The sequence below is a fragment of the Amia ocellicauda genome, chromosome 20 (assembly GCF_036373705.1).
Source record: "Amia ocellicauda isolate fAmiCal2 chromosome 20, fAmiCal2.hap1, whole genome shotgun sequence".
NCBI lineage: Eukaryota > Metazoa > Chordata > Actinopteri > Amiiformes > Amiidae > Amia > Amia ocellicauda.
Window position 1 is genome coordinate 1,749,554 of NC_089869.1, and position 27,020 is coordinate 1,776,573.

A 27,020-nucleotide genomic window follows, 5' to 3' on the forward strand; every position below is an offset into this window, starting at 1 on the left:
TTACCTGAATAAATGCCATGTTTTAACATGTTCACCACACATGCACCCTCATGCATTTTTGGTGATGTTTGCCTTTGGCTGGAAAAAATACCAAGTGGCTGGTAAGTTTTTCCTACTACCAGACACAGTGGTTAGTTGCCAAAAAAGTTAACCGTCTCTAACGGTTGAAAATACAGTCAAGGTACTTATTGAACACCTATAGGAAACCAATCTGACCATGCCCTTTTACCTTTCTGGAGCCAGATACTGTTATTTTACTCTGATGCAAGGTGCTCTCAGATATCGAACATCTCATTACTCATTTAAGTAAGCTGTTATGAGTAATGTTACTATGGAGCATAGATCGGAAACTGTGTATGAAGTTTCCAAAACGAAAAGTTTTCATCCTATCAATCATGGGATATCGCCCAAAAACTTATTGATCTTTGAAGGCTTATAACTCCTTACAGGTGGCAGATATAATGATGGTTACTATAGAACATGCATAGGAAACCATATGGGCTGTATCCATGCATGGCCTTCAACTTGACCTCTGACCTCTCCTTCAAGGTCAAATCAGTTCAGGGTTACAGCGTGCAAATTCCACCAGTCATCATGAATCATGTCATACGGGCCCAAATGTGTTCTTTTGAAAAAAAAAAAAAAAAAAACTTTGACCTTTCCTTCATGGTTCAAAGGTCAATTTAAAGTATTTTTTGTCTAATAACTTCTTTCAGATTGAAGATAGTGTCACATTTAGTATTGGACATGTATAAGAAACCACAAGTGGTCCATTTATAAATGTCCATGATTGTGACCTTTGACCTCTCATTTCAGGTCAAATGCAATATTTTTTTTTAAACTTTTTGCTCTATAACTCCTCACAGAGAGGAAATAGGCAGTTGGTTATATTGAACATGTACATGAAACCATATTTGGGCTTTCAAAATATGTGCCTGAATTTGACCTTTTCTTCAAGGTTAAATTAAATATGAGTGTTAGAACTCATATTTTCTTCTTGATGCAAGGCTCAAAACTGATGTCTGACTTCAGATTTGTAATTAACATCATGTTTACTTCTAAGCACCTTAATTTTGACCTCCCCTTAGTCAATGCCTAAAACTGCTTATATTCTGCTACATAATGCAGATAGGCTAATGATTGCTACAGAACTCAGATAGGAACTCTTATGTGGTCTGTCTGAAAATGTCCTCCATTATGACCTTTGACCTCTCCTTCAGGTCAAGCTGAGAACTGACTCATAACTCCTTACAGAGTGCAGTAAGGCTCATACTTCCATTGGAACACATATAGGAAGCCATGTATGATCTATCTGAAAATGCCTTATATGATGGCCTTTGACCATCTTCATCTTCTAATAAATCCTTCCACAGAAGAGTTATCAAGCTGCTGTAAAGCTACGATTTCTTAAGAAATATAACATGCTGAACTGCTATTCATCAGATACTAATTAAAATGGTCTTAAAACAGCAGTTTTACAACACAGTTGAAGTTTCCAGAAACTTCTAAATCTAGTTGTATTCTATTGTGTGAATAAACTGCTTTTTGGGGCAACTTTTTTAATTACGTCAATATTCTTCATTTAATCGAAGGGGATCTGTGTGGGGTGGTATCAGAATTTGCAGAGTCCTACATATATGTTTTTAACACTAGAAGCACCAACATTTCGAACTACCTACAAGCGCCAAAGCCGGTCATTGTAACCGATAGCTCTTTAACAGCTGTGATATGATAATCAAAGGCAAACCATTGTATAAAACTCATATGTTTAATTCATGAACATCAAATCCAACATTTACATAGCACAAATGTAGTATTTAAATTGAAATATGATCATAAAACATTAATATAATTGCTATAAATAACACTTTTTTCTAAACGCGGACACTGCAGTCAAAACATGAATAACTATGTAGCCTACAATGAGCAAAAAGCTCACAAACGGCATACAATAAGAGAATGAAACAAGTGTAAATGTGAATATTGGAATAATACTCAAAAGCAATATTTTATAGTTCAATAATAACTATTGCATTTATCAAAACATAATTGTACACTAAAGTAAACATTTTCAACACCGTGTAAACATACATGGCTTTTATTCACTGTAGTGTTGTATTTCAATAAACTATTTACTATTTATATCTAGCCTGCATACCTGACAGCTTGTACAGTCCACACAGGCACGTTTCTGCACTTTCCCTGCAGGAGCTCGTACTTCACACTGCATTTTGACAGCCTCTCCAGGTCAACTCTTTTTCTCCACGAATATATAGCATTGCAATAAATGCTCCTCCGCTGGTAAAGTCCGTGAATCATTATTTTGGTGGATGTTCTGCGCTATTGCACTCTGTACTGCAGCAGCAATCGTGTATTGATCAGTGGAGTATAAGCACTCGATGCCATTTGGACCTGGCGTTACATAGGTTACATAGGTAAATGTGTTTATAACTTATTTATTTTCGCGTTTATGCAGCTAAAACGCTGTAGGCATGTTTAATATATATATTTAGGAAAAGTCACGAACGGGTATGCGCAGTGTATTTAGGAACACAGAGTAATTCAAATTTGAATAACCAAATCGGTCAAATTGACAGGCTCGGCGCTTCTAGTGTTAAGTACTGGCCCCTTGCCACTGAGCCAATTGATTTTAGTGGACCGGGTAAAATTGTATGTGGCCCAGTGTTTCTCCCCCCACCCTTGGCAAACATTGGATCACCAAAATCTACTCATAGCAATATCCTACATAACTTGCATTTTAACTCTATTTGCTATCTACTAATTTAAAACAAAAACAATCTCTATTTTACCAAGTATACAGTAACCCAAAATGTTTTTTGCCAATGGAACACTCCTTCCATGTTTTTACAAACAATAACTTTCGCACAGTTCTGCACAGGAGTCTACGTGGACTACTCACTCTCCCCATCCAAACAATGTGGGGAAGCAAAAAAAAAAAAAAAAAGGCAAACAGAATGATAGGGTATACTGTCAAAAGTGAAGAATTTAAAACAAAGGAAAAAATGTTAAGACTGTACAATGCACTAGTTAGGCCTCATCTGGAATACTGTGTACAGTTCTGGGCTCCACACTTCAAGAAGGATATCGCTGCTCTAGAGGCAGTTCAGAAGAGAGCAACCAGACTTATTATAGGTTTGAAGGGAGACTGATAGCGCTTTTCCACTGACAAGGAGCTGGTGCCATTTCAGAGCCGTTGCCTAATTTGGAACCGTTCCTTGCTTTTCCACCGCAAAAGAACTGGCTCCATGGGGGTGGGGTAAAGACCTCTCCACCAAAAGTTATCTGCTGGAGTAAAGCCGCTAGGACTGTGCGATATGACGATATATATCATATGACGATAGAAAAACGTCTATCGTTTCATATTCTGCTATATCGTTTATATCGTGGTGTCACAAATTGCAATCTTTACAGCAGTATTTTTCATCATTAGGACGCTTTAGTTCTTCCCGGTTCTTCCACATGTGCTGGATGCAGGTAGAAATGAGCATCAGAAACACAGACAGACATGGAGGAGAGTCAACTGACACAGAATAACCAACACAATCAAGAGACACTTTAGTACACAAGCACACACGGTCCGGCCCGCTCTCGTCGCCGGGCTAAACTCGATCTGCAAACACCCCGCTAATTTAGATTGATATCTAAATGTTTGTTTACATTTTAATGAATTGGAAAGCAATGCAAACACATGCAGAAAGTATCATTTTCTTTTTATTAAGATGGTGAAGTGGTTAAACAGTTGTATTATTATTATTATAACTATTTTGTATTAACATCGTGCTGTATTTGTAAGTAGAATCGAAACGCGACATTCAGAGAAGAAATGTCTCCGTCTAGTAGATGTTAATGCACCACTATAAACCCGGCTGTCCTAAATCTACCTGAATATGTACCATTTTACAGCGATGTGTTGCGTGATTACTATTACTTGTGTTATTGTTGTTATGTGACAGTAAATCATACTGTGTATATGTACAGTGAGGGAAAAAAGTATTTGATCCCCAGCTGATTTTGTACGTTTGCCCACTGACAAAGAAATTATCAGTCTATCATTTTAATGGTAGGTGTATTTTAACAGCGAGAGACAGAATAACAACAAAAAAATCCAGAAAAATGCATTTCAAAAAAGTTATAAATTGATTTGCATGTTAATGAGTGAAATAAGTATTTGATCCCTTATCAATCAGCAAAATTTCTGGCTCCCAGGTGTCTTTAATACAGGTAACGAGCTGAGATTAGGAGCACTCTCTTAAAAGGAGTGCTCCTAATCTCAGCTCGTTACCTGTATAAAAGACACCTGTCCACAGAAGCAATCAATCAATCAGATTCCAAACTCTCCACCATGGCCAAGACCAAAGAGCTGTCCAAGGATGTCAGGGACAAGACTGTAGACCTACACAAGGCAGGAATGGGCTACAAGACCATCGCCAAGCAGCTTGGTGAGAAGGTGACTACAGTTGGTGCGATTATTCGCAAATGGAAGAAACACAAAATAACTGTCAGTCTCCCTCGGTCTGGTGCTCCATGAAAGATCTCACCTCATGGAGTTTCAATGATCATGAGAACGGTGAGGAATCAGCCCAGAACTACACGGGAGGATCTTGTTAATGATCTCAAGACAGCTGGGACCATAGTCACCAAGAAAACAATTGGTAACACACTACGCCGTGAAGGACTGAAATCCTGCAGCGCCCGCAAGGTCCCCCTGCTCAAGAAAGTACATGTACAGGCCCGTCTGAAGTTTGCCAATGAACATCTGAATGATTCAGAGGAGAACTGGGTGAAAGTGTTGTGGTCAGAATGAGACCAAAATCAAGCTCTTTGGTGTCAACTCAACTCGCCGTGATTGGAGGAGGAGGAATGACACCAAGAACACCATCCCCACCCTCAAACATGGAGGTGGAAACATTATGCTTTGGGGGTGTTTTTCTGCTTAGGGGACAGGACAACTGCACCGCATCAAAGGGACGATAGACGGGGCCATTTTGAAATGCGTTTTTCTGGATTTTTTTGTTGTTATTCTGTCTCTCGCTGTTAAAATACACCTACCATTAAAATTATAGACTGATAATTTCTTTGTCAGTGGGCAAACGTACAAAATCAGCAGGGGATCAAATTCTTTTTTCCCCTCACTGTATATACAATCACCTAAAGGATTATTAGGAACACCTGTTCAATTTCTCATTAATGCAATTATCTAACCAACCAATCACATGGCAGTTGCTTCAATGCATTTAGGGGTGTGGTCCTGGTCAAGACAATCTCCTGAACTCCAAACTGAATGTCTGAATGGGAAAGAAAGGTGATTTAAGCAATTTTGAGCGTGGCATGGTTGTTGGTGCCAGACGGGCCGGTCTGAGTATTTCACAATCTGCTCAGTTACTGGGATTTTCACGCACAACCATTTCTAGGGTTTACAAAGAATGGTGTGAAAAGGGAAAAACATCCAGTATGCGGCAGTCCTGTGGGCGAAAATGCCTTGTTGATGCTAGAGGTCAGAGGAGAATGGGCCGACTGATTCAAGCTGATAGAAGAGCAACTTTGACTGAAATAACCACTCGTTACAACCGAGGTATGCAGCAAAGCATTTGTGAAGCCACAACACGTACAAACTTGTGGCGGATTGGCTACAACAGCAGAAGACCCCACCGGGTACCACTCATCTCCACTACAAATAGGAAAAAGAGGCTACAATTTGCACAAGCTCACCAAAATTGGACAGTTGAAGACTGGAAAAATGTTGACTGGTCTGATGAGTCTCGATTTCTGTTGAGACATTCAGATGGTAGAGTCAGAATTTGGCGTAAACAGAATGAGAACATGGATCCATCATGCCTTGTTACCACTGTGCAGGCTGGTGGTGGTGGTGTAATGGTGTGGGGGATGTTTTCTCGGCACACTTTAGGCCCCTTAGTGCCAATTGGGCATCGTTTAAATGCCACGGCCTACCTGAGCATTGTTTCTGACCATGTCCATCCCTTTATGACCACCATGTACCCATCCTCTGATGGCTACTTCCAGCAGGATAATGCACCATGTCACAAAGGTCGAATCATTTCAAATTGGTTTCTTGAACATGACAATGAGTTCACTGTACTAAACTGGCCCCCACAGTCACCAGATCTCAACCCAATAGAGCATCTTTGGGATGTGGTGGAACGGGAGCTTCGTGCCCTGGATGTGCATCCCACAAATCTCCATCAACTGCAAGATGCTATCCTATCAATATGGGCCAACATTTCTAAAGAATGCTTTCAGCACCTTGTTGAATCAATGCCACGTAGAATTAAGGCAGTTGTGAAGGCGAAAGGGGGTCAAACACAGTATTAGTATGGTGTTCCTAATAATCCTTTAGGTGAGTGTATGTGCTCTGAGGAAGATAAGTCGAAGCGCGTAAGCATTATGATGTTCACTTTTTCTCTAATAAATAATTTTTGAGACATTGGTGAATATGGATTGTTTTTAGATGGGAGCTGCTGTCCTTCCTTCCTTAATTCCTTAATAATTGTTGTATATAAAATCCCTGGGATAAGGCACCCCGCATTTAAGATTTAGTAAAATATTTTTAACGCCAGCTATTTTTAAACTTGGATAAAAGCAAAAAATAGAGATATATATCGTGTATCACCCAAACTTCTAAAAATAGATATTATTTTTAAGTCATATCGCCCAGCCCTAAAAGCCACCATGTTTAAAATGCCCGCAGAGACGCGAGCCATGAGGAGAGTTTCGTTTAAAAATGAGTGAAATCAGCAGCAAGCAGCGGTCTGTCGAGGAGAGAGACACTTTAGTAGCAATATGGTCTCACCAGGTCAACTAACTTGTTGGGAGTTGGCATATGGCAGCAATGAAAGACGACTGAGCTCACCTTCCATGAAAGGAAAGACGTGTTACAGCGATATTATGATGATGGAGAGTTAATGCGACGACATAGATTGGACAGAAATGTTGTTTGTTAATGAACTGGTCATTAACTGGTCCGGTGTTACGCCGAATCCAGTGCCCCTACGAGTCATGTGTCCCGGGTTGGTTTGCGCATGATTAATAATTTATGAATAAATTCATTTTCTTAGCACAGGGCGAATTACACAAACCATACATATTCTACAGTAAGAGAAGATCAAATACACAATAAGATCTGTTACAGTGATGCGCTTTGCAAGCGATCACACGCCAGCAGTGCTGACAATGGATTATTATTATTGTGTATTTGTTAGCAGATGCTCTTATCCAGGGTGACTTTCAGAACATAAGAGCATTGATGCGTGTCTGGCAACAGGGACAATGCAACACTGATTTGGGACCATCATCTCAGACTTCATCAATAAGCACAATTTCCAATCAAACCATTAACATCACCTGAGATCGTCCGCCAGTTTATCTGCCCACAACTGCGCCGCAAATACCCCCAAAACAGCCGCATCCATAATCAATAGGCTAGCCTATAGTGATTGTTTTTTAAACAAGAATAAAAAGTAAAAATACGCCTGATTATTTTTGCTGATTATTTTTGGAGTGCGTTTCTCCACTTCTACTCCGTGCTTGGGAACGCCGACATCCAGTGACGTCAGTGTTCGGTTCCAAAGCCGATGGAAAAGCGGGCCGGTTCACAAAAAGATCAGCTGGTTCCCAGGTCGGTGGAAAAGTGCTATGTGGGAACTGAACCTTTTCACCCTGGAACACAGGAGACTATGTGGAGACTCAATTCAAGTCTTCAAAATCATTACAAAAAGGCATCGACCACATCAAACCAGAGGAGTTTTTCCAGATCAGCAGGGACACAAGGACCCGGGGACACAAATGGAAATTGGCATTCAAGACAGTAAACAGGGGACACTTCTTCACACAGAGAGTTGTTACAATCTGGAACAAACTCCCCAGGGATGTGGTTGAAGCTGAAAATGTGGGAACATTAAAAATATACTGGATAGGATCCTTGGATCACTTAGTTATTAATGGACACCAAACAAGCACGATGGGTCGAATGGCCTTAGAAAATCGAATGCCTCGGTTCCACTGGCCATGCCATGCCATGCCATGCCTTGCCGGACGCGTCCCAGAGCTTTTTTTGTAAAACCAGGCTGTTGTGAAGTTCATCCATCTTATGGGAGGAGCAGAGCGATTGTGGGTTTAGTTTGTGTTTCGTTTTAAAAACAAAGACAGAGAACAACGCTACGAGCAATACAGCCTGACGTGGAAAGGACTTTTGTGTCTATTTTATTCTTTCTGCATTACATGATTGTAAACAGCGTAATAAATACACGTTTCTGTTACGAGATATTAGGAAGAGCTAAACGTGTATAGACAACATTATATTTAGACAAGCACCTTCCCATACGAATGTTTCCATGTGCAACAATAACTACATATTTGCTATTTAGTATTATTATCATCATCATCATTTCTGCTAGTATATGTGTATTTTAAATGGCAAAGCGTGACTCCCTTAATTGATTACTCTTTGTGCAGATTTGCAAACAATACTTTATGCTGTATTATTTATAATTTACTTACGTCCTTAACCAGAAAATTTGACAGTTGAAACAAAATACACACGTTACACGATTAATCATCCAGCTACAATATAGGAGGTTATAATTTAACTAAAGTGTACACGTTTCAGTCATGGCGTTTATGGACTTATGGACGCATATTAAACCAGTCCTTAATGTTTTAGAGGGAAACCCAGATCTGCTGTATTTATTTATTAATTAATTGAACTTGTAAATAGGCACACATTCACTGAATCGTGTTCGCCTTAATACTGATTGTCTCTGCGGATTGTCCCTGCACACCATTCACAAAATGACAGACTGAAATACCGTCCAGTTTTTCATAAAATATTAATAAAATCGGTTGCAACCGATCCGATTATTATCCTTCAGTTTATTTGTAACTAGTCACGGCACTGAACCGGGTCCTGTGAAATCCACGTTTTTAATACACTCTGATATTAACTGTAAGCAGTCATTGTTTCTGTACGTGGATTTCACTCCATGCTGCTAATAAAACTAATTTCTTTGTGAACGCACACGGCACTTGAGATTATATCTTCCAACATAATGTCCAGACGCTTAGCCAGTTGAAACACCCGTTTAAGCATCCGGGGCCAGACGCGTCCGCCAGTGGAAACGGGGCATAAGTATATCACATCATATGCTTTCACATGATCTATAGCTGCAGTTGCTTGTTAAAAAACCATGTTGACTATCTCCAAGAATATGGTTTTCATTAAGATGCTCCTCTATTTTCTGTCTAATAATTTTTTCCAACATTTTACAGGTGATACAGGTGAGACTGATTGGTCTGTAATTTCCTGTCTCAGTTCTGTCCCCTTTCTTGTGGACTGGTATGACATTTGCTGTCTTCCAGTCAGTTGGCACACCCCCTGTTCTGAGTGTCATTTGGAATATTTGAATTAGATGCCTAAAAATAACTTCCCTCATTTCTTTAAGTACTGTTGGAAATATCCCATCTGGCCAAGGTGATTTGTTTGTTTTTTAATTCTGCTCGTCCCTTTAGTACCTCCTCCTAATTTATCCTGATCTCTCTTAGGGTTTGACTGGACTGATTGTTAACCTGTGGCATGTTATCTGTTTTTTCTTTTGTAAAAACCTCTGTGAAATACTCATTTAGAACATTTGCCACATCTTCGTTTTCCAAGACACTTCCATTTTTGCCCTTTAGCTGTTTCACTTCCTCCTTTATTGACCTCTTACTGTTGTAGTATTGAAAAAAGCTCTTTGCATTAGTTTTATCAACAAGAGCTATGTTTCTTTATATTTCCCTCTTTGCTTTCCTGATCCCTTTCTTAAGATCTCCTTGCAGTTCAACATATTCTTTGTATTTTGTTTAATCTCTATCCCTTATGTATGCGCTATACAACATTTTCTTTCTCTGGATATTTTTTTGCAAACCTCTATTAAACCATTTTGGCCAATGTCTTCAATTTGCTAAGTTTTGGTACAGATTTCTCCTGAGTCTCAAGTAGTATATTCTTAAAATATAACCATGCATTTTCAACTGAATCTGTATCCAGTGTCCTCCAGCCTAACTCTTCTAAGTGCTGCCTCATACCTTCAAGGATTGCTTTTCTAAAATTGTAGATCATTGTTTTAGACTTGGGCCTTGTTTCTTGAAATAATGTCTCAAAGCTAACCACATGTTTGCCATTGGTTCTTTAAATAAATCTTGGTCATTTGAAAAGATCAAGTCAATGCACGGTCTCTCTCTGGTTGTTTCCCTGACAAATTGAGTGAGAAAGCAGTCATTTACCATCTCAGCCATTTCTATTTCTGCTTATGTAGGTCCAACTGGGCTTTTCCCGTCTATATTTGGGAAATTGAAATCCCCCATGATAACAGCCAAATCCTTGCTACATGCAGTCCTGAGTACATTGTACAATGCAACATCTTTCTGAATATCTGAATTGGGTGGTCTGTAACACACTCCTAACGCTAATCCTCCAGATCTTTTATTCGTTTAACCCACAAAGATTGTTTCATTACTAGGATCTAATTTGAGTTCTTCTGCCTCAGTGTCATTTCTGACATAAAATGCTACCCCACCACATTTTCAATTTTGCCTGTCTCTCCTAAAGTGTATGTATCCTTTCAACTTGTATTCATCCCCATCATTTTCTGTAAGCCATGTTTCCGTCACTCCTATAACATCATTGTCACACGCCAGCACTGTGGCTTCTAAGTCCAACATCTTGTTCCTTATACTCCTGGCATTGAGGTACAAACATTTCAGGACTTTCCTACTAGCAGTTTCCCTTGGTTTTCTTTCCTTAGTGGAACATGTCCCAGAGCTCCCTGCCCCCCTGGTCCCTAGTTTAAAAGATTCTCAATTACTCTGCACATATGCTCTCCCAATGCATTAGCCCCCCTTCTGTTTAGATGTAGACTGTCTGGTTTGTACATGTCCCATCTATCCCAGAAGAAAGACCAATGCTCCATAAAATCTAAAACCCTCTTCCCTACACCGAGATTTCAACCACGTGTTAAACTTTCTAATCTCTGCCTGTATCCCTGGCCATGCACATGGTACCGGAAGTATTTCGGAAACAACTATTGTGGGTCAATAACAACAAGAATAAACAGCAGTAGCAAACCAGTTTAACATCACCTTTTTTCAGAATACCCATAGAAAGTAGTTTCATGCAAACAACTTAAATGATATGCTGAGTTTTCAAAGTGATTATAATATTAGTTCACTACATCAAATCCTCAGGACTGAATCTGGAAAGATATCAGACTATAGGCCTACAAGTTAGACACTCCAAGTCTCTCTACTAAACACAGATCTTGAAGCCAGCTGGCGCCGTGTAACGCTTATCAATTCCATTTTCAATTGAACAATTTTAATTTTGGATAAACAATATTTTATATTTCATCATTTTCTGTAAAAAAATTAAAAAATAGTATGTGTTGTGCAATTTCAATTTTTTTCAATGTTTTCACTTCTACTGAAATAATGAGAAATGGAACAGTGGCTTAAGTGTGAGACCTGTTTATCTGAGAAATAAAAAGCTCAGAAACAGGCTGTACCATAGCGTCGGTGGAGGACGCTGTAGATGTGACACGGTTTTACTAAACATGCTACTTAACAGTCGCTTATATAAAATAAGAAGAATAATATGATTATTGCGAGGAGTATGTATTTTGTAATGTATTGAAATTGTGCATGTGATACGTCATAATATGATATGATAGATTTTGTGATCGCAAAAGACCACATAGCCTAAATGGTTTGTACTATTTTCCCCTTGGTGATAAAGATGTAGAAAGAGTTATACTGATACATAATAATAAAACCCCAGTGGTAAAATAGTTTGTTAACCAAGATAACCCAACAAGATATTTTTTGTAACCTTATACTCAAATGTATATAGACTAAATTACACACATATAAGAAACGTAGTTTTTGTTTCCGTATACAAGTTACAACCAGTGTTGTAACTGGAGTCTTGCAAACCTCAATTACATACAAGAAAATGGCGTGTGGTTAACGATATTTCGCAGTAACATACAGTAAACTATACAATAATAATAATACTCGGAATGTCATATTTCTGTAGAATGCAACATTTCCAATTTCCATCTTATAATTTACTTTTAAAAACTATCATTATCAACTGGAAGGTTCTCCCGTTTGTAATCTCCGCTCAATACCTCCAACAAAACAAAGTCCATATCGCAAACAATACATATATTTGCAAAGAACATCTCCAGTCTTACTAGTTTCAGATATCCAAATATAGCAATCAGCGAAAAACACTTTATGCAGGACGTTAACTGTGTTAGTTTGCTCGACTCCAAACAGGCCTTTTATTTTTATATTTTTAACGAACAGTTAAACTAATGCATATTCAAATTTGCACATTTGTCAAGAACAGACACTTGACATTGCGTTTCAGGTGCTTCATCGAAAAACTTTATAAACCTTTATTAATTTGTCAAAATACTGTTACCTTCTACTGTGTTTGTTTCCTTCTGCTTCTCTCTCAGCCGCCATCTTCTTGTTTGAATCTTCCGCTGCTCCCACTGTCGCCCCGCCTCCTGCACTCCTGATTGGCCCGTGAGCTCAACAGGGTGTGACACAAAGCTCACACTCGCCCTTTCTATTTCTGATAGGTGAATTTGAATTCCAGTTAGAAAAGAAAACGTTTCTTCCAAAACGCAACGTCCCCGATTCGTGCATGTCCTACTGTACTGTATTTTGTTATGTATCCTGAATGGGGAAAATTAAGCAAAACAGCAACTACATTTTTCACTGACTGAAAATCCCCCTACCCATGGTAACAAAATAAAATAAATATGCATAGTCACCTAGCTTTCAGAGCTTCACTGAGTTGTGTTATTTTATATTATAACATTACAAAGTTTGGGGCATTGTTATTCAATTATCAAATCCCTACATTTAGTCAAAATGTAACATTCAAATCCTAATACTATAATTTTACTCTTACAGCATGCCCAAGACTAAAATTATTACTAAATCTATGCAATAATTTAATTATGCACTAAAAGGTTTTGATATATTCAGTTTGTGTGTACTGCTATACTGATATCTCTACTATAGTTGCTATACACAGCTGTACACATGAATATGCACCATTCTTCCATGAGCAGTCAACTCATGCCTGGTTGATTAAGGTGGAAACAACTGTTCCAGGCATTATTCCAGAATATCCCATAAATTCTTGATTGGGTTCTGATCGTGTTACTGAGAAGGTCATGACATATGGATAGCATCAGTGTCATGCTCAGCAAACCATTAGTTGATCACAGATGCTCTGTGGATGGGAGCATTGTCATCCAGGTAGACAACCCTCTGGGCAGGAAATAAATGCTTCAAAATGTTGTGAAGATGATCACCCATTACCATTAAGTTGTAATTAGCATTGGCCTTGCATTCTAAGGGAATGAGTGCAACCAAACCAAGCCAGGAAAATGTGCCCCACAACATTTACAGAATCACCAGAACCCTTCAATGTTGGTATCAAGCAGTCAGGGCCGTAGAGTTCTTGGGTTGGTGCCATACATGCATCGTCAAGAATATGGTGAAGGGTGATTTATCAGACTATCTTACATTTGTCCACTGTTCAGTAGTCCATTGCCTTTGCTCTTGTTTATACATGACCCAACTGGGATGTTATTTGATTAATTATTGCATGAGCCACACCTGTGTGGAAGCCCTTGCTTTCTTTATACTTGGTGTCCGTCAATTACCCAGGTGTTTTTGTGTCCACTACCTGTATATGTGTATGTATTGTAGCAATCTGGGACTGGGGGGGGTGCATGTGCCTGTATATATGTGTGTTTGGGGTTCTGTGTGTTGGGGGATGGGCAGTTTGTAGTGTAAGGAAAAATACAATTGCTGAAGCTGGGTAAATTCCACCATGATAAAATTCCACAGTTTAAAGGTGTCAAAAAGGTATCAAAAGCTATTGATAAGGACGAGTAAGGAGAGTCTGTCTCTGTTGGGAGGGATGAGTTAATCACTGCTGAGAAAGGTATGGGTGAGGGGAACGGGTGAGCCGTTACCCTGGAATGTGGGAGAGCGGGGTGATGGCTCCATTGTCACTAATGCTAATAGGCAGCTGCCATTGGATACTCTGGTGGGTGGGGTGGTCACTCTGGAAGGTGGAGTTGGACAGGGGTTCAACTCATAAAAGCTGACTTGTCCATAAAGTCTTGGTATTAGTTTTGCCTTGCTGTACCTGGTATACTTGTATACCGTGATCTATATTCCGGACTCTGTAATAAATCACATTGAACCTGAACTGTCTTAGTTCCAGTCACTGCTACAGGACGTTCAATTTTCCTACAATAGTGTACGTACTGCGTGTTGTGTTTGTGTGGGTGAGCGTGCTTGATACAGCGGGGTAGTTCCGGGGTTAAGGGTTGGCCCTCAGCGGAAACACGGGAGGCGCTGTGATTGGAGGAGCCAGTCATGGGGCCAGAGGGCATAAATAAGCGTGCCCGGTTCCCGTGCAGAGAGTTGGGAGTAGTTCAGTTTGTGGAGAGTGTGTAAAAGAGTGTCGCTCCAGCCTGAAGAAGCCTGTGTTCAAATAAAGTTCCTGTTTGTGGTTAACCCTGTGACCTCTCCGTTATTCCTGCTGTTGGTGGTGAACTCCCACAACGATATGGCAAACAAAAAGCCTGTATCATTACAGTATGTATGTATGTGTAACCCACCACTGCTTTAAGGCTGCAAGGTGAGGTATTCGTCTAGGTCTGGGTCCTAAGGAGACTGGTAGGCTTGATCAACAGAAATAACCCACATCCACCCCAAGGAGGACTATAATATCTTTTCTGTAGGTTGCTTTATGTAAAGAGATAATTTCATTAAATAAATAAATTCTTATTTCATTACTTACTTTTTCCTATTACTAAAACTCACATTTCACATTTCATTTCATTTAAATTGCTCAAAGCAAATATACAGATAAATAAACCTACTGGCCAGTATGTGAAATAATAACAACAATAATAATATGAGATCTAATGTAAAAAGTAAATAAAGTAGCAACAAAAATCTCTTTGAACTGTCCCTGAAAAATGTATCACACATTAGCTGTGATGGTCAACCAGGCAATCGTCCATCCAGCGATGAGAGAATGACTAGGTAGTCAGCACCTAGTGGACAAGAAGACTAGAGACATCAATGTATAGTTCCAGAAGGAGGGGGGTACACAAAAAACAGTCGAGATTCTTAAGTGTATAACTTATTTTTGGTAGAAAAACAAAGGGAAAAAATATATAATTCGAGCGAAATTAAAATACCACTTTTCCAAATGTGGAAACTTTAGTAGCTAGTTACAATTAATCTATTAATAATAATCTCAGTCAATCAGCGACAGTCACGTATTCACCACTCAAGAAGAGAAAAAACTAAAATGGCTGATCAAAGAAAAACGACGCTGCGCCCTCAAGTGGTCGCCAATAAATTCTAACTCCCCTCGAAAAGTGTTAAGGGATTCTTAATAAAGGATTATCTAAAAAGTATAAAAATAACCTGGGTTACATATGCATGCATGTATGCACATATGTATTCTATAGCATTGTGCCTTATCGGCCTTTATTGTGTTGTTGTTTCTTTTTTTTTTTCTACAGTACTTTGCAGCAGTGTTATGATTATGAAACTTGCCTGGTCAGGTTCTGATGACTGAACAGCCTTGCACTATACCAGATGATAACACTAGGGGGAGCACATTTACTACAGCTGTTGATGTCATTCCAAACCTTGGCACAGTTGAGCAAATCGATTTCTTTAAACTTTTTCCTGTTTAACTAAGTAGTTAGTTGTTGTTCACTCTAGAGCTCAATTTTATAGTTGTTATATTTATGAGAAAAATAAATAATAATTTTACAAAAATACCCATTAAGTACAGACTTGTAGGTATCTATTAGCACTTAGCAGATTGTTAAAAGTTTAGATTTTATCCGGTTTTATATATGTAGATGAACAATAAATAAATTCACACTGAACAATAGTGTTTAGTTTAGTATAAATATTCTCCAGTACACATATGATACTCTGGGTCACATTTCAATCAGTTCAGATTTTTTTTTTTTACATGTTTTCTTTCATATTGTTGACCACATGGAGAATAAGGTCATATTTTAGGCTATAAATTGAGTGGTCCTGTGGGAGAGCATGTCTATAATATGATATATTTGTCTTATTTTTTATCTTTTAATTATATACAGTACATAACTGGACAATTGCTTTAGGGCTGTTTTTAACAAAACATCTTGTTTCTTGTACATAAAAACAGTGATCTACTTTTATCAAGCAAATTAAGCATTCACACATACAGTTTGATATACATACATACACAGAGTTCTTGAATTGTAAAAAGTTAACAAGGGGAATTGCAAAGAGTAATCACCAGTGCAATACCCCAGTACCAGGGACATAACAGTCAGTTTTTGGTCAAGATCATTTTATGCTATCTGTTAGTTAGTTTTTGGTGCTTTTGATTCAAAATTGTTCAAATTTATCTTCACATTCCTAAGCAAAAATATTTTTTGAAGAGGAGTATAGATTTCTATAAAAATAAAATCAAAGCATTTGAAGTAAAAATGCCAGCACAATATAACTGTTCTCGACAGTAGTGCTTTCAATTCTGTTGCAATATTCTTTAGCCAACCAACTCGTAGAGAGAGATTTTCTAGGAGGACAAATGCATTTTATAAAAATCAAGGCTTTCAGGCACATTTTTTATTGTTAATAAGAATCATCTGGCTGATTCCCCTTTCTGCTATTGACAACACAAATATATTGATTAACTGCAAAAGCTACTGCCATTAATATCATGTCGTAGTTTGCCATTAGTAGGTTTAATTTGAACTCTGTCCCAAGAGCTTGTGTTGATCAGTTCAGTATTTAGAGCAAAATAACAAAATAAATGTTTGATCACTTAATTTCTTCAATTGATGGTTTGATGAAGTATCTTATTGTATCCTTTAAAAGAAGCCAAACTGCTGATCAGTGAGATTTTTCTTGTTGTGCCCATTATAATGACATGACATTGCTCTTAAAATTGACTTTGTTATGTTAGGTACTCATTTGCTCCGAGGTCTTTTTGCTCAACAGACTTAGACATCATTGTGAGTGTCAAAACATTGTTGTGTAACAGGGCTTATAGTGTATGAGCTCATTATGGTGACGTGATCACTCTTTTAATGCAGTAGTGTGTACAAACCTTCTCTATCAGTGGAGTTGTTACTCTTGTTGTGAGGCTGTGCGGAACCAGGCTCTCGGAGGTGGGCCTGCAAGACAAATGCTGAATACAAATTAATCTAATTAATTTTACATCTACATATTGTAATAAGCACCCTGTTTACTTGGAACATGTGAAGAAGTACTTATAATATACTCTACTTAAAAATGCAGATAATTGTCATTAATTGTCTACAGCAAAGTACCTGACAAACAGTTTTGTTATGTTTTGTTTTTTAAACTGTGGCAAACTATAACAAATATGTCATCAAATTAATAGAATTAACTTTTAAACTCAGCTAATGTACAATTTGTAAATGCTAACAATCTGAACCGGCAGGAGCTTGAGAAGTTACAGGGATTCACTGCAGTGTGTTGATTTAAGAAGGAAAATTCCAGAGGATTATAAAAAATAAATAAAGTAGAAGCAATTACATATATTTAATTTTAGGGTTTAATAAAATCTTTCAATTTAATATATTATGATTAGTCTGGCTGCACATTTTTTAAGACAGTACAACACATGCACAGCACATAACAGTAGCACATGTGAGAAAAACACACACACTTACTTACTTACTTAGTCACTAAACTGAATAGGTTTAAAATACTACAACACCTGATAATTGTAACTGCTCTCATTGTTCTCATTATATAGTATCTTCATATTAGTAATAGTAATGACATTTAGTAATAAATAACCATTTTGACAACAATTGATTGACAAGATGACATTCAAAGCTTTCTTTTTTATTCCAGGACACATTTGTTTAATTTTGTCATTTTACACAATTTACAAGTGAACTTCCATTGTAGTGGAAATATGAAGTTGTAAAGCTTGAATGACTGTCAAATCAATTTTCACTGGGAACAAACCCAGTGAAATCTATCTCACACAGTTACAAAACAATAAGAACAATGAATATACATATAAATATTTAGGTCATCCCGTGGCCCTCACCAGGATAAGTGGTTCAAAGATGGATGGATGGATATTTGGGTCATATGAGATGAGCTATCTTCAAACTGGCAGAGTACATAAGAAAAATACAGAAAGAAAACACAGCTAGTTCCAGAGAGAACACCCTTAAATCTTTTCTGTAATGTGATCTATAGTTCTGAACAGGACAAAGACCATTTAAGACCAGCCAGTAGTACAGTAAAGTCCTATTTACAAACCTATAACCTACAAATAAGGAGATTTACAGAATCCTCAGGGATGTCTTCCAACTGTTTATGGATGTCTGATATGACAGATTTTGAACTTTCAAAGACTATGTGGCTGTCCACTGTTGCTTGCCACTGTTTGTAGACTCCTGCAGGAAAAGGCTACGCAGGGAGAGGAACTGGGGTTCTCCGCTTTGTGTCCGCAGGCTGGCACACGAAGTGGCCTCTCTTCCTGAGGTGCTCAGGGTCCGGGATGAGCGGCGACTCAGCTGGCCCTCTCTGGCTGCCCTCTGCTTGCTCCAGCACTGGACCCTCCTAGCCCCTGGCCCTATGGATGGCTTAATGCAGACGGACAACAGAGGCCCCAGCGTTTTCTTGCAGGCGCCTCGAAAAGTGGTAGAAGAGATACAGAAGAGAACAGGGTCCAGGGCACTGCTGATGTACCAGAGTGGCAGAGACAGGTATGTCTTGAGCACAGTGTAGAGAGTGTGCACCGACGGGGACCAGATCTCGATATACACGTGCATCAGGGAGGAGGCCAGGTCAGGGAAGTTGCACAGAAAGAAAGCCACCACGACCGCCCCTGCAAAGACAGAAACAGCAAAATAACAGAAGCAGAGAGGATATATTGCACATATTGTTCCAAAACCTCATGCTGAAAGGCATGTATTGCATTCTGGGATTGATTTTGTTGTGTTTTGGTTTCAGCAGCTAAAGTGGAAACACTAGGAATAATGAGTATATCACTCCTATGCTGGTTACTCTGCACTAGCTCCAAGTTGATTATAGAGATGGTTTTACGGTATTGGTCCTGACAATAATGGTAATGTTTGAATTAATTGCCAATTGTCTAATACTTGATTGAAAGAGTAACTAATTCATTTTAAGGTCTGTACTATAATCTTTACAATTATTTTAATTTTATAATGGATTGAAAATTAATTGTATGTGGAACTTGCCTTACTAATAATGAAAAGTTCATACTTTGTTGAAACAATTGTGAGATTGCATAATTGTTAATTGAATATATAAGGATGGTGTTAATGATTAATTTATATCAGATCTATTTAAGAGATTCGCCCAATCTTTTCTTACGATGGTCTGAGGAAGATAAGTCAAAACGCGTAAGCATCATGCCATTTGCTTGTTCTCTAATAAATTATGAATGTTTTTTGTGACAAAGGAGAATGTGAACTGTTTTTAGACGAGAGCTGCAGTACATCTTTTCCTTGAATGGTTTTCCATTAGAGGATAATCTGTTTCCTATAAACTCCCTGGGACAAGACACCCCACATTTAAAGTTTATTAAAACTGTTGTAGCGCCAGCAACTTTTAAAACTCATATAATTATATATATATATACTTTTATGTCTTACATATACATATACACAAACAAATACATTACATTACTAATATGTTCATTTTCAATTCCAAATCATCGCTAGATTTTACAAGAAAATGTGTATGATTCACAAAATCAGATGTCAATAACTTTACTGTGGAATGCAACTTATTTGTGTTTGTTATTAAAATTGCATTGAAATTAATATTTGTATATAACTTTGAGACCCACAATCTTTTTCACTTCAATAGCTTTAGCAGTTAGTAAATCATTAATTCTGTTCTGCAATAAGATGCACTTTCCAATAATTTAAATGCAATCGAGAACAGTACATTGAGTGCAAAGGGAGTTGAAAATAAGGTTTGAATATCACCCTGATATTGTACTACTGGTAACTAAGTTACCCGTTGCTTTTATAATTAAACTAAATCTCATGAATATGGTAAAATATGGTCCAGTGGTAGTAAATTCAAATTTAGCCAAGGTTGCATGTTAAGTTTTGGTGCTTATTTCTTTCAGATTAGGGGCAACATTAAATACTGTCTTTTCTCAAAGTGGTTAGGGGAGGAAAGTGTGGAGCAGTTTGAGACCTTACAGCAATGGTCACCAACCCTGGTCCTGGAAAATCCCAATCAAGTTATTTAAAATGTATGGAAGCCTTGTTCACATTGGATATATCTAATCCTAATAGTCTAAATGGTAATGGTATGAAGCTGTTTGATCTAGGTGGTCTCCAAAACACAAAATTGACCTAAACAGCGGTTTAACTGATTTAGACATAATGCTGATTTAAGATTTAAGGGGGACCTATAAAACCTGCTGGTTGGTCTGGGATTCTCCAGTAACCCTGGTGAATGGTAATCTCTAAGACAATCACTGTACATGCAATGGTAGAGACAACAACAAGTTTCACCCATAAGCTGCAGAGCCCGTTTCTCACAGAATGGCAGCTTCCCAGTGACCTTGGCAGCTGAGGAGATGTGGGTGGCTGCCACAGTTCTGGTCAGCCCCATGGCCTCCCGCTGGCGGCTATTGCGATGCAGGTGACAGAAGATCAAGACATAGAGGGTGAAGATGGCCAGCAGGGGCCCCAGGAAACACAGGACTCCCCGCATTTGAAGGGCAGACTTGTAGATGGGGAAGGGTTCTGTCTCAGTCAGCTCGCACACTGTGGACAGCCGGAAGGCCCCCTCTGGGGAGACGGAGGTGTAGTCCAGGATGCAGGCGCTGGCTTGGCCATAAACCAGGGCAAAAGGTATTGCGGTGCCCAGGGAGATGAGCCACACCAGGGGCAGGAGAGCAAGCAGATGAGAGCTCTGCAAGCTGGAAAGTGACCTCATGGGATGGCAGATGGCCACGTAGCGCTCGGCGGTAAAGGCCAGGATGGTCCAGCTGGTGGTAGCACAATAAACCTGCCGCACCATGAAGTAGATCTTGCAGACAGGGCCACCCAGCCTCCAGGGGAAGTACTCCCAGTAGTAGCGGTACAGGGTGACAGGAATGGTGAGCAGCTGCAGGAGGTCGCAGAGCGCCAGGCTGAGCAGGTAGAAGCGCATGGCACTAACCGCCATGCGAGTGTTGGTCAGGAGGGTGAGAACACTCACCCCATTGGCCAGGACCCCGAAGGTGAAGAGCAGGCTGTAGAACACTGTCATGGGGATTGCCACGTGGGGTGGCTCCCGCTGTGTAACGCCAATGCGCAGCTGGGGTGCAGCACTCTGGCTGAAATTGGATGCATCACTCTGCAAGGAGCGATTATAGTCCAGGAGGTATTGAATGCAGGAAAGAGAGGAAAGGGGGTATGACTGATTCATTGTCTTGCCACAAGGGAGAGATTCCAAACCTTTCCTTTCATGTCACAATGCATCAGAAAACAGATTAATGAGGAGACTGGAGGTTGCAGCCATGAAGAGTTACATAACAGCTGTGGTCATGTCTTAAATATGACAGGAGGAATTACTGAACAAGAGAGACTCATTCTACCAAGTTGTACATCTGGTAAAGGCTTCCATCTGCAATGCAGGATCTATTCCTTTAACCTGGACCAAGCTGGTTTCAGTCCAGTCTATTCTCGCAATTCAGGATCCCAGCAGGTAGTGAAGATATATGGCCAAGTACTGCTTGAGTTGAGATGGGTAGCATTTGTTTGGAGCAATCCTCAGTCCTGGGAAATCCTAAAGGCATAGCAGTGTAATTCTGTGGCTCCGCAGGCACCTGCAAGTTCAAGTTGTTATTAATGCAGCTGCATCAAGACCTCTGATCAGTGTAATAGCAAGTTATGGCCAGTCTGGGTTTGCAGTGCAATAAGTAGGCTTTGACAAGGTGCATTTCATCTCTACTGAAGAAACAGTCATAGCAATAGGATGAGTTAACTAATTCCAAAATTGGGTTTGGGAGATAAAATGGGAGATATAAAAAGAACAAAACAAACAACCAAAAAACTTTCTCTACTGGGAACAACCATCTCCATCCATCCATCCTTGAAACCACTTATCCTGGTTTAGGGTTATGGGGAAGCTGGAGCCAATCCAGGCAGGCATACACCCAGGATGGGACACCATCGCTGGGCAACACACACACGGCAATTTAGACCTACCAATCAACCTAAGCTGCATGTCTTTGGACAGTGGGAGGAAACCAGTGTGCCCAGAGAAAACCCACGCAGACACGGGGAGAACATGCAAACTCCACACAGACAGGCCCCCCTAAGCCGGGACTCGAACCAGGGACCCCGGAGCTGCGCCACTGTGCCGCCCAACAACCATCTCATTTTATTTCAATCCAGCCTTCTTAAAGAAATGCAATCCCTATTTTGTATACATATGTTATCTAGCAGTTTTGAAATCAGTGTGAATCAGCACTGATACAGTGGGTATTATAACTGTTAGATTAGCTAACTCTCCGCCTGCTTAATGCCGGTGTTTGAAGGCTTGAGTAACAGCTGTTAGACACAATGCACAAACAGCTTTATCTTCAATATAGGTTAAATTTGCTGAAGATTCTAAATATATATATTTTAGTGTGCCTGTTGTGCAAACCCATAACTTAATCAGATTACTTTAATACTTAAAACAGAAGTTTAATTCAAGAAGTAAAATAACATGTACCATATTTAATGTACAAGCAATTGTATTATGGAAGACGGATTAAAGTAGATTTTTTCTTTTACTTGTTCATTTGTAAAATTTTTGCAGTGAGTTTCTTAAAGTCATGCAGGCACGCAAGAGTCCAGGAAGACATTGTGACTTCCACTCAGTAAACAGGCTGCTTGGGAAATAGTATGTACAAATACCATTTTTGGATTATTCCTTTCAAATTAATTTAACTTCTTTGAACCTTGCAGAAAAGTTTGGATATTTGTTTGTACTGACATTTTGCTTATTATTAATATTTAGTACAGTAAATATTTCAGTATTCTTTAAAAAGAAAATCTTACCTTTCTGAAAAACTTCCATAAAAAAAACATATCCAACTAGTGATGCACATAGTTTCTTAAGCAATATTAACTCCCCAGGAGTCATAACAAATCATTTTCTGTATGTGAGTGTAAATTAGTGTAATAGAGCAGCAATAAGGAAAATCATTAGCTTTTAGGGGAACATTTTTAACAACATCAAAAAAATATCCAACTGTAATAAATTCCTGCAAAATTTCTGACACCTGGCAATTTTTTTGCATCCTTGAAATTAAGATTTTCTGAGGAGAACTCTGAATTACCATTAGAAGATTTATAAAAAGGGTAAACATAACTTAAAATCTCAACTTAAAATCTGATTTATTTAAATGGGAATTAGCAGGTCTTTGTGCACCCAGCTTGGCACTAAATTACAAAATGGAAAACATGTTCCTGAAGCTTTAGTTATGATTCAAATGTGAACAAAGTACAACTATAACATGAAAACCTTTCTTCCTCCAAATCACTGCTTGGTGCTGATGTCACCACTATTATTCATATTTTGTTCCAGTGCAGTGATGGACATGAAGTTATAACAGTGGGGAACTGTTATAACAGTAGAATCAACCAATCACAAATTGTCTTGTAAGGATCAAGACATATTCCAGGAACACGACTGGACAGGCCTGACTGTCAGCCCTGGCTTTGATCTCAATCGAAAAAGAACTTATTTTGGATTTAAAATCTAAAGAAAAACTATATGAACCTGCCATTGCTCATTTCATAAAGAAGGACAGGAGAATGGACTTCATTTTTAAATGATAATCATAATGATGAGTGGACTTTTTGTTTTCATCTACAGCTTGCTTTTTGTTGCTATCTCGTTCATATCATTTTGAATACAATGTGTAAAATATAATTTCAACTTTAGATCACTGGTTGTGTGGTAAAAACAAAGGTAATGACTTGAGACCATTGGACTCTGCTTCTTTGCAATTCTTTCTTTTTTTCTTTTCCTTTCTTTTGCAGACCTATGTAGGTGAAGCAATTCTTTGATGCAAAGAATTGCTTCACCTACATAGGTCTGCAAAAGAAAGGTCTCAAGTCATGCTCTGTATACACAGACATCCAAGTTCTCTATATGTTTGACGTCAGATCTTTTTCTGCAACTGAGGGCCTAGCTCCAATAGTCATGGTTTTCCACTGAGTAATAACAACATTTATTAAACCCCACATTCAGTTTTCTGTCCGAATGTTTTCTTCTGTGTGATAGAAAAAGGCATCTGTAGAAATTCTTTTACTCCATGAAAAAAACATCTTGCACTTAAAAAAGACAAAGATAGTGTTTGTGATCAGTTTTCTTGCGATAAAACAAGGCACGTTTGTAAAGTACACAGCGTATTTAGATTGCTACTCATGTGATGAAAGTGGAGTCCCTGACAGCCTCCATTTTTTTCCTGCTTGCACAACAGTGATGCATATCATTCAAAACAATGTGATAAAATACTTCAAGTGGACCCCTACAGATTGTTGAAATTTTCTTACTCAAGTATTGTGCCTTTGCATGTAAATTATCTAGAAGTAATCCTTAAAGTACAGTACTGTGCAAAAATTTTAGGCAGGTGTGAAAAAATGCTGTAAAGTAAGAATGCTTTCAAAAATAGACGTTAAAAGATTATATTACTTCGGTGAACAAACTGCCTTCTGCTAGGGCCAAATATTTCAGATTGTGACTCATCAGTTCAGAGCACCTGCTGCCGTTTTTCTGCAACCCAGTTCCTGTGTCTTCATGCATAGTTGAGTCGCTTGGCCTTGTTTCCATGTCGGAAGGATGGCTTTTTTGTCACAAGTCTTCCATGAAGGCCACTTCTGACCAGACTTCTCTGGACAGTAGATGGGTTTACCAGGGTCCCACTGTTTTCTGCTAATTCTGAGCTGATGGCACAGCTAGACATCTTCCAATTGCGAAGGGAAATAAGCATGATGTGTCTTTCATCTGCTGCAGTAAGTGTCCTTTGCCGACCACTGCGTCTAAGGTCCTCAACGTTGCCCGTTTCTTTGTGCTTCTTCAAAAGAGCTTGGACAGCACATCTGGAAACCCCTGTCTGCCTTGACATTTCTGCCTGGGAGAGACCTTGCTGATGCAGTATAACCACCTTGTGTCTTGTTGCTGTGCTCAGTCTTGCCATGGTGTATGACTTTTGACAGTAAACTGTCTTCAGCATCCTCACCTTGTTAGCTGAGTCTGGCTGTTCCCCACCCAGTTATATTCCTCCTACACAGCTGTTTCTGTTTCAGTTAATGATTGTGTTTCAACCTACATATTGTATTGATGATCATTAGCACCTGTTTGGTGTAATTGTTTAATCATACACCTGACTACATGCCTACAAAATCCCTGACTTTGTGCAAGTGTACCTAGAAGAACTGATGCTGTTTTGAAGTTAATTTAGTTAATTGATAAATATAAGCTATTAACCTGTCTATTTTTGAAAGCATTCTTACTTACTTTACTTATAACATTTTTTCACACCTGTCTAAAACTTTTGCACAGTACTGTATTTTTTTGGAAGTATTGTAATCAGAATATTAGTATGACCTGAAAAACTAAATCCCCATTCACACTGAAATGCCGTAAAATTGCCGGCAAGGATCCATTCAAAGAGAAAACAGATACTGCCGGGAGGAGTGCAGTAGCCATGGGAACGAGACACTACAGAAGCATGAGGATTCGAGAGAGGAGACGCAGACTGATATTCTGGACGTGTCTGTACAAGTTTGATCATTTCCCCGTTTTGCCAGTTCCTTAATTGTGTTTACTGTGCTATTGGTTCTAATCAGGGTGGCGGTTCAGTTCGTTTCCTATGTCATTGGTTACAATGTGGACTATTACCAGTGGATCCCCATGGCTTTGGCCAGTAGCTCCTCTACTAGTTTAGGGAGATCTGCAACCTGAGCATTAGGCAGTCAAAATACAATTGCAGGTCTCCATATCACTAGAACACCAAGTGTGATCTACGCCTCTAATTATTGAGTCTCCTACTATAACTAGCTTGCTGTTCTGGGGGGAGGGGGCACCGTGGTGCTCAGGTGCTAAACTGCCCTCCCATTACCCTCGGAACTGTCACTGTCCAGCAGTTGGAACCTGTTGTGCGTTTCTAGTTGTTGGGTCGTCTCTTCTAGGGGCAAACTCTTTTCTGCGGTTACGACCTAGTGTAACCCAGTACTTCTCTACACTTTCCTGCTCTAAGGCATCAACCTTCCTTGGTTTTGGCATGCACACCATCTCTCTAAATGGTCAAATTGACCAATTCTTCCATAAGACTAATACAGTGCAGATCAGCAAGCTGAGTCTCCAGATCTTTGATCTCTAGGAACTCAACATGCCGACAACATTCACAGATGAAATCTTCCTGGATGAGTTCCTGGCTCCACCTGGCACAAGACACAGAATTCCTGCTATTCCTTGACTAGATCACCTTTCCTTCAATCTATTTCCTCTAGCAAACTCAGCATCTGTACTGAATTGACTTAAATTATCCCACTTCACCAACACGGACCGATACAGCGCCTGCAATACTGTGGACGCGGCAGCGATCCACCTGCCAACCTCACCCCTTTCCTTCACTCGTGAACAAAACCCAGAGGTACTTAAACCTTAAATTATTATGGTAATATTTTTGTTCCTGAACAGACCTTCTTGGATTTTGAAAGAGTTTTCAGAATCCAGGATGCCTGATTTTTCATAATGCCACATTCTGACAGTATTTAGGTATACCTTACAATTTTCCATTTGTCTCTTCATTAGCAGAGATCCACAGTATTAGTGGTAATGGCATACTCAAATTCAGCTTCTCTCCA

At 39.1% G+C, this 27,020-nt stretch overlaps 2 protein-coding genes across 3 annotated transcripts in view; both read right to left on the bottom strand.

Annotated features, from left to right (window-relative positions):
* The window catches only part of arhgap19 (Rho GTPase activating protein 19), a 62,054-nt gene extending 49,482 nt beyond the window's left edge, over positions 1 to 12,572 (bottom strand). For both annotated transcript variants that reach the window (XM_066692910.1, XM_066692909.1), the window contains exon 1: positions 12,497 to 12,572. In XM_066692910.1, the coding sequence (XP_066549007.1) occupies positions 12,497 to 12,540 (44 nt within the window). In that variant the 5' untranslated portion in view covers positions 12,541 to 12,572. The remainder of the gene's footprint in view (positions 1 to 12,496) is intronic.
* Positions 12,573 to 17,731: 5,159 nt separating this feature from the next.
* Positions 17,732 to 21,976, bottom strand: LOC136716141 (pyrokinin-1 receptor-like). The gene is made up of 2 exons (XM_066693637.1): positions 20,679 to 21,976; positions 17,732 to 19,006 (listed from the first exon to the last, which is right to left on the bottom strand). The coding sequence occupies exons 1-2, from the start codon at positions 21,577 to 21,579 to the stop codon at positions 18,531 to 18,533; spliced, it is 1,377 nt and encodes a 458-aa protein (XP_066549734.1). The 5' UTR covers positions 21,580 to 21,976; the 3' UTR covers positions 17,732 to 18,530.
* Positions 21,977 to 27,020: the final 5,044 nt, after the last annotated feature.

Bases quoted from the DNA above. Each gene is read 5' to 3' on its own strand.
- LOC136716141 (XM_066693637.1), bottom strand. From the start codon at position 21,579: ATGAATCAGTCATACCCCCTTTCCTCTCTTTCCTGCATTCAATACCTC. The intron at 19,007-20,678 runs GTGAAACTTGTT...CTGTCTTTGCAG, and splicing joins ACGGGCTCTGCAGCTTATGG to GGGCGGTCGTGGTGGCTTTC.